At 41.2% G+C, this 13,529-nt stretch overlaps 1 protein-coding gene across 5 annotated transcripts in view; it reads left to right on the top strand.

The window, feature by feature from the left end:
• Window positions 1-13,529, top strand: part of ptpn21 (protein tyrosine phosphatase non-receptor type 21) — an 82,139-nt gene that overhangs the window by 29,411 nt on the left and 39,199 nt on the right. For all 5 annotated transcript variants that reach the window (XR_011960430.1, XM_072568415.1, XM_072568413.1 and 2 more), the window contains exon 8: window positions 7,050-7,138. Coding sequence is in view for 4 of the 5 variants with exons in the window: in XM_072568415.1 (XP_072424516.1) it covers window positions 7,050-7,138 (89 nt within the window). In the remaining variant the exon portion in view is untranslated. The remainder of the gene's footprint in view (window positions 1-7,049; window positions 7,139-13,529) is intronic.

Raw genomic sequence — 13,529 nt, 5'->3', positions numbered from 1 at the left:
TCTGATCTAGCTCAGACAAAAAGTTTCGGTCCTAACCTTTATACAATTGTTTGGTCCCCAACTTTTGATGTAGGATCATCCCATTAGATGCAACCTAACAAACCACACCAGTAACATTTATGTGAATTTTCACAAAAGCCCTTTTACTGCAAGATGTGCTATAATCCAATAATTAAACACCGCCTAAAGGTCCAAAGTACTGGTAAAATACTGAAAGAAGCTAGTTGTGTAAGGTGGGTTAGAGTAGGATGCCAGATGGGTGGGTAAGGGGTAAGATAGAGCAGGTTTGGTTTTGGGGTGGGTCAGATGCTTCAAGGGTGTTAGTGTTTGATTAAGCTATTAGTTTCATAATTATCGAAGAGTCAAAACCAATTGGTATCCCTATAAAGTTTCCTGAATAACTAACTGTCCAGGTAAGTGTGGGCGGCACGGTGGCACAGTGATTAGCACTGCTGCCTCACAGCGCCTGAGACCCGGGTTCAATTCCCGCCTCAGGCGACTGACTGTGTGGAGTTTGCACGTTCTCCCCGTGTCTGCGTGGGTTTCCTCCGGGTGCTCCGGTTTCCTCCCACAGTCCAAAGATGTGCAGGCCAGGTGAATTGGCCATGCTAAATTGCCCATAGTGTTAGGTAAGGGGTAAATGTAGATGTAGGGGTATGGGTGGGTTACGCTTCGGCGGGGCGGTGTGGACTTGTTGGGCCGAAGGGCCTGTTTCCACACTGTAAGTAATCTAATCTAATCTAATCTAATGTGAGAATCTTCCAAATGCACCTTCTCAGAATTCGGTATTTATGGTCTGGAAGCCTCCAAATACAATTGCCCATCGGAAATTTAAACTTCCTCGACAGTTACTGCAAAGTCAACACATTGGGACTTAGGACAGATTCTAATGCACACCTGTTGGGGTTAGTCATTAGTAGATCTAGGCCATTAATGTTTGGTGTATGACTGTATGTGATCTAATAAATCATAACAGATGTAATGCCTGTGGAAACAAAGTTCAAAAGTACTCCATGCTGAAATATGCTCTTTGGACTATTTCAGTACATTACATCGATTTGAAGTAATTATAATAAATGTACATAAATCTATCCCTGTAATGACTTCAGAGGTTTTGCATTTTGGAGTACTTACCCATTTTAATTTCAGTTGCTTTTCAAGAATTTTTTTAATATAAATAGACATAATGAAGCAATGTCAAGACTGCTGCATCTGGAGTTCAGTGTGAGCAGTGAAGTTATCCATTTTGAACCATGAAAGGATAGATCAGGGCAATGTCCTGGTATTTTGAAGTTTAATACAGTAGATATTGAAAGAGACTTGGGATTCAGGTGCATTGATCTTTAAAATATCACGAGGAGATGCAGAAAATAATCAAGAGAATAGAATGCAGGCTTTTTGTATCTAGAGGGCTAGAGTATGAAGTTGCAGAGTTTATGCCACAGTTAAACAAAACACTGGTTAAAACCTATTTGGAGTACCATGAGCATATCTGAGCACAACATAGAGTCATAGAGATGTACAGCACAGAAACAAACCCTTTGGTCCAACTTGTCCATGCTGACCAGAGCCTAACCTATTCTAGTCCCATTTGCCAGCACTTGGCCCATATCTCTCTAAACCCTTCCTATTCCTATACCCATGTAGATGCCTTTTAAATGTTGTAATTGTACCAGCCTCCACCACTTCCTCTGGCAATTCATTCCATACACACCCCACCCTCTGCGTGAAAAAGTTGACCGTTAGGTCTCTTATATTTTTCCCCTCTCACCCTAAACCTATGCCCTCTAGTTCTGTACTCCCACCCCAGAGAAAAGACCTTGCTTATTTATCCTATCCGTGCCCCTCATGATTTTATAAACCTATGTAAGGTCACCCCTCAGCTGATACTCCAGGGAAAACAGCCCCTGCCTATTCAGCCTCTCCTGATGGTTCAAATCCTCCAACCCTGGCAACATCCTTGTAAATCTTTTCTGAACCCTTTCAAGTTTCACAACATCCTTCCTTCCAGTGGGAACGAGACTAGAATTGCAAGCGATATTCCAAAAGTGGCCTAACCAATGTTCTTTACAGCCGCAACATGACCTCCCAACTCCTCTATTCAATACTCTGACCAGTAAAGGTAAACATACCAGACACCGCCTTCATTATCCTATCTACCTGTGATTCTGTTTTCAAGGAGCTATGAGCCTGCACCCCAAGGTCTCTTTATTCAGCAACACTCCCTAGGTCCTTACCATTAAGTGTATAAGTCCTGCTCTGATTTGCTTTTCCAAAATGCAACACTTCGCATTTATCTAAATTAAACTCCATCTGCCACTCCTCAGCCCATTGGTCCATCTGATGAAGATCCCATTGTACTCTGAGGTGACCTCCTTCACTGTCCACTACACCTCCAATATTGGTGTAATCTGCAAACGTATTAACTATATCTCCTATGTTCGCATCCAAATCATTTATATAAATGACAAAAAGTAGTGTACCCAGCACCGATCCTTGTGGCACACCACTGGTCTTCTACCTTTAAGCCAGTTCAATAACCAAATGGCTGATTCTCCCTGTATTCAGCCTCTCGTGTAACCAGCCTCTCATGAGGAACCTTGTCAAATGCCTTACTGAAGTCCATATACACCTTCAGAAGTATATATTCGCGTTGGAGGGAATACGATGTAGGTTTACAAGAATGATATGTGAACTTCAGGGGTTAAGTTTTATGGGGCAAAATTACACAAATCAAGCCTGTTTTCTCGAATTTAGAAGGTTAAACGTCTGATAAAAGTCTTCAAGATTTAACAGGAAAAAACAGGGTAGATAAAGACAAACTACTTCCATTGTTTAAGGATTCTAAAACTAGGGGGGCATAGTGTGAAAATTAGGGCCTGACTGTTCTGGAGATATGTTATGAAGCACTCCTATGTACACAATGTTTTGAGAAACTTCCATAAACATCAGTAGATGCAGATTAGTAGTTGTTTTTAAATCTGAGATAGGTACGTTTTTGTTAGGCAAAGATCGTAATGGATATGGGCCAAAGACGGATAAATGGAGTTAGGTGCCAGATCAGCTGTGATCTCACTGAATGGCAGAATAGACTTGAGACTGACTGGCCTACTCTGTTCCAATGGTCCTGTATTTTATGCATTACTAGAAATAGCTAGAGTTTTAAAAGCAATTATGAATAGGTCCTAATCTGCAGTTTTACACTTAATGTAAATACCACATTAGGTAGAAACTTGAGTCTGCACAACAATGAGTGATGAAATAATTTAGATTATTATGAATACATTGCAAATAAAAGGAGGACTGTACTATGGACATGATGCTCCCAACAGAGCTCCATCTCTTGGTTACATGGTAGATGAATTTATGACCCATTGTCTGCAAATTAAATTTACTGCATAGTGTGTGTTGATGTTATAATATTACAAAGTTTTCAATTTCATTACAGTCTACACTTTTTCCTTCAGCATCTTTTGTGGCCGAAGTTAAAAATCACACAACACTAGGTTATAGTCCAACAGATTTATTTGGAAGTACAAGTTTTTGGAGCACGGCGGTCAGAAATTTTGTTTTTCCAAATAAGTGTGTTGGACTATAATCTGGTGTTGCGATTTTTAACTCTGCCCACCCAGTCTAGCATTGTCATCTCCACATCTTTTGTGGTTGCATTGCAGTTTGCATCAACCGATCCCAATTTCTTCTGAGTTGAAATCTGCATCTTATGTGTTGATGTGAGAGAGATGACCAGTCTAACAATTAATGTCAAATTGTGGTAAATTGTTTACTGGTGCTTTGACTGTCCCCGAGACTCTTTGCCACTTCCTTCTCAGATGACAGAAAAAAATGTTACAGAAAAAAATGTTGCAAAAAACTGTCTAGAAGCTAGTTGTCCAGATTTATTAATAGAAAACTAAATAAGTGTCTAAAGTAGTAATACAGTATAAATTGAAAACTTGCTCAATTTATGAATAGACGTTAAATTTGAAAAGTGAGAAATGTTTCCAGATTTTTCAATAAAGTCTTGATTGTATTATGACAATGACTTAATAAGATGATTATGCACACAGTTCACATTTTGAATTTCTTGTAAAAGCTAGTTAACTGCACAGCAAGGTTATGGAATGCTCACAATTAAGAATTCTTATCAATGGTTCTGCTACCAGCCTTCCTTTGCTTGCATGATATTTATCGGAAATTCCATCACTCATTATTTTTAACCTCTTTATTATTTGTTTAGTTTTTTTTTACTTTGCCCTAAACAAATAACCAAATTAAATTGGGGATAGTTTGTAGTTCTAGCTGAATTAGTAATTTTATTACTTGAGCTGCATGATTAAAAAATAATGAACTATAGCATAACCAACTGACAGGAAGTAGAAGAAAGTGTGGAATGCAGATGCTGAAGATCAGAGTCGAGTGTGTGGTGCTGGAAAAGCACAGCAGGTTAGGCAGCATACGAGAAGTGGGAGTATCAGCATTTTGGGCATTAACCCTTAATTGAGAATGATGCTTGTGGGCCGGGGGAGCTGATAGATAAATGGGAGGGGGTAGGGCTGGGGCGAAGGTAGCTGCAATTGCAATATGTAGATGAAAGTGGGGAAAAGGCAATTGTACAGATGGGAAAGGCGATGGACAGGTCAAGAGGATGGGGCTGAATTGGAGGCTTGGGATTGGGATAATGTAGGGGAGGGGAAATGAGGAAACTGGTGAAATCTACATTGATCCTATGTGGTTGCATGGTCCCAAAGCGGAAGATGAGGTGTTCTTCCTCTATTCGTTGGGTGATTAGGGTTTGTCATTGGAGGAGGCCCAGGAGCTGCATGTCCTTGGCGGAGTGAGAGGGGGAGTTCAGCCACGTGGCAGTGGGGTTGGTTGGTGCAAGTGTCCCAGAGACATTCTCTGAAACAATCCAAAAGTTGGCATCCTGTTCCCCTGATGTAAAGGACTCCGCCTTCCTCATGAAAACACTCCATCCTCCCCTCTGACCTATTGCCTTCTCCCCCACCTTCATCTACCTATCACATTCTCAGCTCCTTCCCCGGCCCCACCTCCCCTCCTCCCATTTATCACTCAGCCTCCTGGCCTGCAAAGTTCATTCCTGACAAAGGGCTTATGCCTGAAACATTGATACTCCTGCTCCTTGGATACTGCCTGACCTGGGCTTTTCCAGCACCACACACTGGCTGGAAGTAGAACAAGTCTGCAGTGTATCAAGTCAGGATGGCAGCTGGTGACAAGTGGTGTTCCTCAAGGGTCAGTGTTGCGACCACAACTTTTCACTTTCATCATTAATGATCCAAATGAAGAAACTGAGGAAATTCTGGCTAAGTATGCAGATGATACAAAGATAGGTACAAGGCAAGTAGTATTAAGGTGGGGAGGTTGCAGAAGTGTTTGGACAGGTTAGGAGGATGGGCAAAGACATGGCAGATGGAGTGTAAGGTCTTGCATTTTTATAAGAAGAATAGAAGCATGTACTATTTTCTAAATGGGGGAAGATTCAGAAATCTGAAGTGCGAAGAGACGGGATTCAACACACTGTGTTGGGCGGCACGGTGGCACAGTGGTTAGCACTGCTGCTTCACAGCACCAGAGACCCGGGTTCAATTCCCGCCTCAGGTGACTGACTGTGTGGAGTTTGCACGTTCTCCCCGTGTCTGCGTGGGTTTCTTCCAGGTGCTCCGGTTTCCTCCCACAGTCCAAAGATGTGCAGGTCAGGTGAATTGGCCATGCTAAATTGCCCGTAGTGTTAGGTAAGGGGTAGAGGTAGGGGTATGGGTGGGTTGCGCTTCGACGGGGCGGTGTGGACTTGTTGGGCCGAAGGGCCTGTTTCCACACTGTAGGTAATCTAATCTAATCTAATCAAGACTTGGGAGTTAGAGTCCAGGATTCTCTCAGGGGAAATGTGCAGGATAATTCAGTTATTAGGAAGGCAAATGCAGTGTTGGCATTTATCTTGAGAGTACTTAAATATAAAAGCAGGGATATACTTCTGAGGCTCTAGAAGTCTCTGGTCAAACCAAATTTGGAGTATTGCGTTCAATCTTGGGCCTCATATCTCAGGAAGGATGGACTGGCCCTGGAGTATGTTCAGAGGAGGTCCACAAGAATGGTCCCAGTACTAAAAGTTTAACAGACGAGGAATGTTCGAAGACTCTGGGTCTGTACCCAGTTGAGCTCAGAAGGATGGGGGGGGGGGGATCTCATTGAAACTTGCAGAATATTGAATGGCCTGGACAGAGTGGATGTTGGGAAGATTGGTAGGAGGGGCTAGGACCTGAGGACACAGCCTTAGATTAAAGGGAAGAACTTTTTATAACTGAGATAAGGAGAAACTTGTTCAGCCAGAGTGTGTTGAATCTATAGAACTCGCTGCCACAGAAGGCTGTGGAGGCCAAATCAGTCCATATATTTAAGATGGAGATAGTTTCTTGATTGTCAAGGATTATGGGGAGAATGGGATTGAGAAATTTATGAACGGTTTATGCTCAAAACATCGATTCTCCTGCCCCTCTGATTCCTGACGAAGGGCTGATACTTGAACCATTGATTCTCCTGCTCTTTGGATACTGCCTGACCACCTGTAGTTTTCCAACACCGCAGTCTTCGACTCTGATCTCCAGTATCTGCAGTCCTCACTTTCTCCCTGAGAAACTTAACAGCAATAATTGAATGGCAGAGCAGACTCAATGGGCTGATTGGCCTAATTTCTGCCCTTATGGTCTTATGTCATATTTTCAGAGTGCAGGAAGAATTTCTGAACCAAAATGTGCAAGGGAGGCAGTAGAGAGGAGAGTAATGACCTTTGAAACAGTAAACTAAGCTAAGCAAAAAATCTACTTGCAATCCCAATGTCAACTGGTGTAAAGATGAGAACAATCCATATGAATTTGAGAAGATTGCCATTTCTTCTTTCCCTTTTTTCTTTTGTAATTATAAGATCACTTTACACAAATCCTTGAATAGATATGATTCACAATATGGACTGTTAAAGCTCTATTGTTTCATAATTACTGTATAATTCTGATTTTGTTTTTAAATGCTTGAAGGATAGCCAAGGGAATGACCTCCTTATAGGTGCGTGTTTGGAAGGCATCTTTGTGAAGCACAAAAATGGCAGGCCTCCCTCTGTCTTCAAGTAAGGACGTGAAAAATTTATTTAATAATTTAATTACTTAACTATTGCATAAAAGTATAAAGAAGCATTTTATTAAAATAGAATTCCCAAGTGATCCTCCTAAATTAGTATTAAAAATACTATTGCTGCAATTTGCTGATCAATCTGCCAGCTAAAAATGAGTAATTTGGTTTTTGGAAGGCTTGAGTATGCACAGTTAGTTGAAGTTCATGCGTTGTCCTGAGGTTCCCAGTCATGAATTTATCATAATTGTTTTTTAGAACCAGCTATAGATTGGATCTTCAAGATGATCTTTTGGCAACATTCTGAGGATGGCTCTCAATGCCTTGAGGTACCATCCCACTTGTAGATCAGATACTGAGAACCATGACCAGTCTTGATTTGGACTCAGTTCCTTTTAAGATTACAATGTCCAAAGATGTAATGGAGATTTTTGCGTAGTAGTGAGAGTTTTCAATTAGATAAGAACTGGAGCAAATAGCCTTGATTTCAGTGCATCAATTCAGTGCTCCAAGTGCATTTAGATTAGTGTAAAGAGGACACTTACAAGGGGTAGAAAAACATATTGGCGGAATGTTATATAGATGCAATTAAAAGGAAGAGCCAGATAACTCTTATACTTTTGCAAAGATAGAGGCATCTCAACCTATTGTCAAGTTTCTTTTTGTGAAGGAAAGGTTAATATATGACAGAAATAAAAGAAAATGAGATCTGAAGTGCACATGAGCCTACAGATAAAAGCAATACCATCCTGGTTCCCTGTTAATCAGCTGAGGTAAAGCTGTATGCGGTGACTAAAATAGTGACACAGTCTTTAAATATTGTATGGACTTTCAGAGCACTTTTGGGAAATTTCTTCGCAAGATACATGGTTAAAGTTGAAGCCTGTGCAATTGAGGGCAAATGAAATACCTGATCAGGAAACTTGGTGAGTGGCAAGAGAACTCTAATTGGCAGGAGATAATTACTGAAGTTCGCAAAATGTCGATGTTGGGGCCTCAGCTGTTCACCATTTAAGAATGATTTGGATGATAGGTTAGGCAAAATTGGTTATCTGACTTTCAAAGTCTTATAGTTTTGTAAGCAGTGTTAGATGTATGCATAAAATCAGATACTAATTGAATAGGTGAAACTGTGATGAATGAATTTACATATGGGCAAATGAAAGTTCATTAACTTTGAACCCAGTGGATCCTAAAAGGATAGATCACAATACTTACTAAATGTTGAAAAGCTAGAATTAATGAAAATGTAAACAGAATATAGTTCCGTGTCCATAGATTGCGTAGAATGGTACAAATGGTGATGAAAGTGCTTAACTGAATGCTGGTTTGTGTATCCAAAGGATTAGAACGCAACAATTAAAAGTCATGCTCCAACTATGCACAACCCTGCTTAGATTATATCTGGAGCACTGCAGGTTATTTTGGGTACTGTATCTTAGGAAAAATATATTGATCTTATAAAGAGAGCAGTGCAGATTTTTTTGAACAATTTCTGGAATCCAAGGGTTGAACAATGAAAAACAATAACACAATCTACTCTTGTAATCGCTTGATTTTTTTTGGATTAAAAGTCACTCAAATTCTGAAAGTACAATGTTAACAAAAAGTAATAGAACTAGGGAGCAAAGCTTAACATTAGATCGAGGTATTTTCAGAAGTGAAAAGGGTCTTAAACCCTAAGTTATTTTAGTACCAGCCATGGTTGCACTTCCACCTTTTGAACTGGGTTCATGTACCACTCCGGGATTTAAGCATAAAATAAAGGTTGACACTTCAATGAAGCACTGACAGAACTTGTGACAGAGTTCTGCACTGTCTTTCAAAGCCCTGGATGCTGTGGTGGATTTATAGAATCCTGTTTTGATATTTTGATGACAAATATGTGATGTTCTCCCCAGGATCTTGACCAATATTAGTGCCTTAATTAAAATCACATAAAAGTACAGATTACCTTGTCATTATGACCTTGCTGTTGTGAAGAGTTTGCTGTACAAATATTTGTGACTATGCTTACCACGTTGAAGCATGAATGTGGCAGCTATTGTTGAAGCAGCGTGGGAGTTAATGCAATGTAAATTGTATTTGTTAAAGCCCCAGAAGTGGCAGTTAATGTCTGGCAGATTAATTCATTGGGCTACTTTCATTTTCTTTGGAGCTCTATTCATTCAGACAAGTGGAATCTATTCCATCACAGACTAGATCTGTGTGGTGTGAATTGTGGACAGGTTTTGGAGAATTAGATGAGCCACTTGTTGTAAAATACCCAATCCCTAACCCTGTTCTTACATAAACATCATTTATGCGACGGGTCCATTTAAGTTCCTGATCAGTGGTCACCCCAAAATGTTGTTGATAGGGAATTGGTAATGTCATTGATTTTTCAGGGGGAGATTGTTAAATGCTTAGTGGAGATGTGCTTTGCAAGTGAGAAAGTGCTATTTGATAGCCTTGTTGTTGGAACCTTTCATCACTTTGCCAATGATTTGAGAGTTAATGACTTTTTCACGCAGAGGGTGGAATGAGCTGTCAGAGGAAGTGATGGGAGCTGGTACATTTACAACATTTAAAAAGTATCTGAATGGATATACGAATAGGAAGGGTTTAGAGGGATAAGGACCAAGTGTTGGCAAATAGGACTAGATTAATGTAGGATATCTGGTTGGGATGGACAAGTTGAACTGAAGGTAAAAACAATGACTGCAGATGCTGAAAACCAAATACTGGATTTGTGGTGCTGGAAGAGCACAGCAGTTCAGGCAGCATCCAATGAGCAGCGAAATCGACGTTTCGGGCAAAAGCCCTTCATCAGGAATAAAGGCAGTGAGCCTGAAGCGTGGAGAGATAAGCTAGAGGAGGGTGGGGGTGGGGAGAGAGTAGCATAGAGTACAATGGGTGAGTGGGGGAGGAGATGAAGGTGATAGGTCAAGGAGGAGAGGGTGGAGTGGATAGGTGGAAAAGAAGATAGGCAGGTCGGACAAGTCCGGACAAGTCAAGGAGACAGTTACTGAGCTGGAAGTTTGAAACTAGGATGAGGTGGGGGAAGGGGAAATGAGGAAACTGTTGAAGTCCACATTGATGCCCTGGGGTTGAAGTGTTCCGAGGCGGAAGATGAGGCATTCTTCCTCCAGGTGTCTGGTGGTGAGGGAGCGGCGGTGAAGGAGGCCCAGGACCTCCATGTCCTCGGCAGAGTGGGAGGGGGAGTTGAAATGTTGGGCCACGGGGCGGTTTGGTTGATTGGTGCAGGTGTCTCGGAGATGTTCCCTAAAGTGCTCTGCTAGGAGGCGTCCAGTCTCCCCAATGTAGAGGAGACCACATCGGGAGCAACGGATACAATAAATGATATTAGTGGATGTGCAGGTGAAACTTTGGATGTGGAAGGCTCCTTTAGGGCCTTGGATAGAGGTGAGGGAGGAGGTGTGGGCACAGGTTTTACAGTTCCTGCAGTGGCAGGGGAAAGTGCCAGAATGGGAGGGTGGGTCGTAGGGGGGTGTGGACCTGACCAGGTAGTCACGGAGGGAACGGTCTTTGCGGAAGGCGGAAAGGGGTGGGGAGGGAAATATATCCCTGGTGGTGGGGTCTTTTTGGAGGTAGCGGAAATGTCGGTGGATGATTTGGTTGATGCGAAGGTTTGTAGGGTGGAAGGTGAGCACCAGGGGCCCCACCCCCACCCTCCTCTAGCATATCTCTCCACGCTTCAGGCTCACTGCTTTTATTCCTGATGAAGGGCTTTTGCCCGAAACGTCGATTTCGCTGCTCGTTGGATGCTGCCTGAACTGCTGTGCTCTTCCAGCACCACTAATCCAGAAGTTGAACTGAAGGTCTGTTTCCATTCTGTACATCTCTATGACTCTCTGATCAAGGCATATTAATTGGTGGCTGCTGTAGATTTATAAACATAACCTACCTGAACAACATTTTCACTCTGCCAGGTAGATCTCACTGATGTAGAATAGCTTAGTTCTGTGTGCAACTATGTTTGGACTGCATATTTTCAGTCAGAATGTTGCCAAGCTCGACAGACTTTGCCTATATCCAGTTGCTCACCATTTCTTGGCATCTATTGTAGAGAGACCTTCAAAGGGAGGCTGTGATGGATAATTCTTTTGAAGCTCTTGGCAGAAAATTGTTGCAAGCTGCAGACTGGTATTTTTAAATGGCAAGTGAGACTTGAGCTTCACTAAATATGGGATGTTTCTGAACCCTTCTCATTAACTGGTTCATTATCTACCACCATCTTGAATGGATATGATATGTTTGCACAGCTTTATCCCATTAATTGGTTGAAGGTTTGCATCTCACTTCCAGCTGTCCCAGGTGTTGCTTTTAGTATGCCCTTCTATACTGTTGTGTTGACTCTGGGTTGATTCCCTAGCTTGATGGCAATGAGAGCGAGAAATCTATTTGGCCTTAAGCTTACTGATTGCAATGGGAATCAGTCTGTTGATAGCCCACAATACTTCGTATGGGGCCCAATTTCAAATTGTCAGGTGTGTTCTGAATCCATTCAACTTACCAAGGTGGTATGATGATGGGACTTTGTTTCCAGGTGCATCTGCAGTAGGTAGATTTAATGAAAACGGTTTCAAGTTGGTTTTCCCCTATGATTCAGTTTGCCACAGATCTGATAATGCAGCTGTTCTGTATAGATCTAGCTAATCCGGACCTTAGCTCTTTCTACCTCAAAGTTTTCATGTTTAAGATTATTCAGGTTAAAATAGCACTGTTTGTGTGGAAAAGAATTTTATGGTTCTAGTTCCCTTTGTGTGAATATGTTTTCAAATTCTCTACTTAGTTACATGTCTCAGATTTTAAAGTTGTGTCCCTTTATCCTGCACTCCTACACCAGGGAAAACATCTCCTTTTTATTTTATCTGCTAGCTTAATACCTTTCAAAATGCTAAAAGCTCCTTAATCCATTGTCTGAATTTATATAAACTAAGCAAACTCAACAATTTGGAAATTTTTCAAGTATTTGCTACCTTTTTCATTCTTAATTAGCCAGACTGTAATAAAAGCTAATGCTCCTCACTAGGAGAAATAATTTCTCTGTGGTTAGCACTACTGCTTCTCAGCACCAGGGACCTGGATTCCAGCCTTGGGTACTGGCTGCGTGGAGTTAGCATGGTCTCCTGTGTCTGCATGGGTTTCTGCAGGGTGCTCCGGTTTCTTCCTACATTCTAAAGATGTGCAGGTCAGGTGAATTGGTTATGCTAAATTGCCCCATAGTATCCAGGGATATGCAGGGTAAGTGGCTTAGCCATGTTAAATGCTCATTGGGGGATAGGGTGGGCATTTGGGTCTGGGTGGGATGCTCCTCAGAGAATTGGTGAGGATTAAATGGCCTCTTTCCATACTGTTAGCAATTCTTGTCTATTCTATGACTATTGAGTTCATTCATGATTTTAAACCTATGGATTAGATCATCCCTCTGAATGGAGTACAAATCAAGTTCATTCAACTGTGCTGATGATTTAACTATTTAATCTTCAGTATCATTGATCCTAGTAAATCTGTCCTGTACTAACTGTATGATCAATGCATCTTTTTAAATGCTCAGTGCCCAAAACGGAAGGTCGTGGTCCAGATGGGAGTCTGACCAAGGCTATGTGCCACTGAAGCATCATTTCCTTATCTTTTGAATTCCAACTTTTTTGAAGTAAAGGCCAGCACTGTCAATTTGATTATCTTTGTACCTGGATACAAACATTTAGTGATTTGTATATATAGATACTTAAATCCTTTACGCTCATCACCTTGTGTCTCAATATTAAGTGAAAGAAATTGGTTTCTCAGATTGTTGCGAAGTTGGTAAAGTTTTTGTGGATTGGAAGACAGGATGTTAGAATTTGACATTTGTACAACGATGGGGGGAAAAGAGTGCATGGTACCTTTTAAAATATTGGGTTTTTTTCCCCTTATACTTAGTGGTTTGAAATGAGTGGGCAGCAGTTTGCCAGTATTGAAACATTTGTATCAAAAAGCTGCGCAATTAGCAGGTAAAACAGTTGTTTTGTTTTATTATCAAGGCAAGTTTGAATTTAGTCAATCAATTTGAATCAAGCCCTTCGATATCAAAAACCAATTTAAATCCGATGGTTTTGACTACCTAGAGCCAGTCCTATTGTAAGAAATTAATAGGTCATCAAAGGTATAAAAGATGTGGGCATTGGAAAATTGGTGAGAGCCATTTGCAAAGAAATAAAAAATTTCAACTGTGAGAAAGCACCATGTAACATTAATAAAGGTACTGTTGCACTCCTAGCTAATATTCCAGACAGCAGAATTCACAGAAAACATTCCTGACACAAGTATTCGATGGAGAAAGTCTTTCTTGATGTAAGAATTTGAAGCAGAAACACGTTCCTGAAAGATGATCAGCAAAGAGG

Source organism: Chiloscyllium punctatum, chromosome 4 (genome assembly GCF_047496795.1).
Source record: "Chiloscyllium punctatum isolate Juve2018m chromosome 4, sChiPun1.3, whole genome shotgun sequence".
Lineage (NCBI taxonomy): Eukaryota > Metazoa > Chordata > Chondrichthyes > Orectolobiformes > Hemiscylliidae > Chiloscyllium > Chiloscyllium punctatum.
The sequence above is the reverse complement of the archived record's forward strand: the minus strand, read 5'-3'. Positions and strand labels throughout refer to the sequence as shown.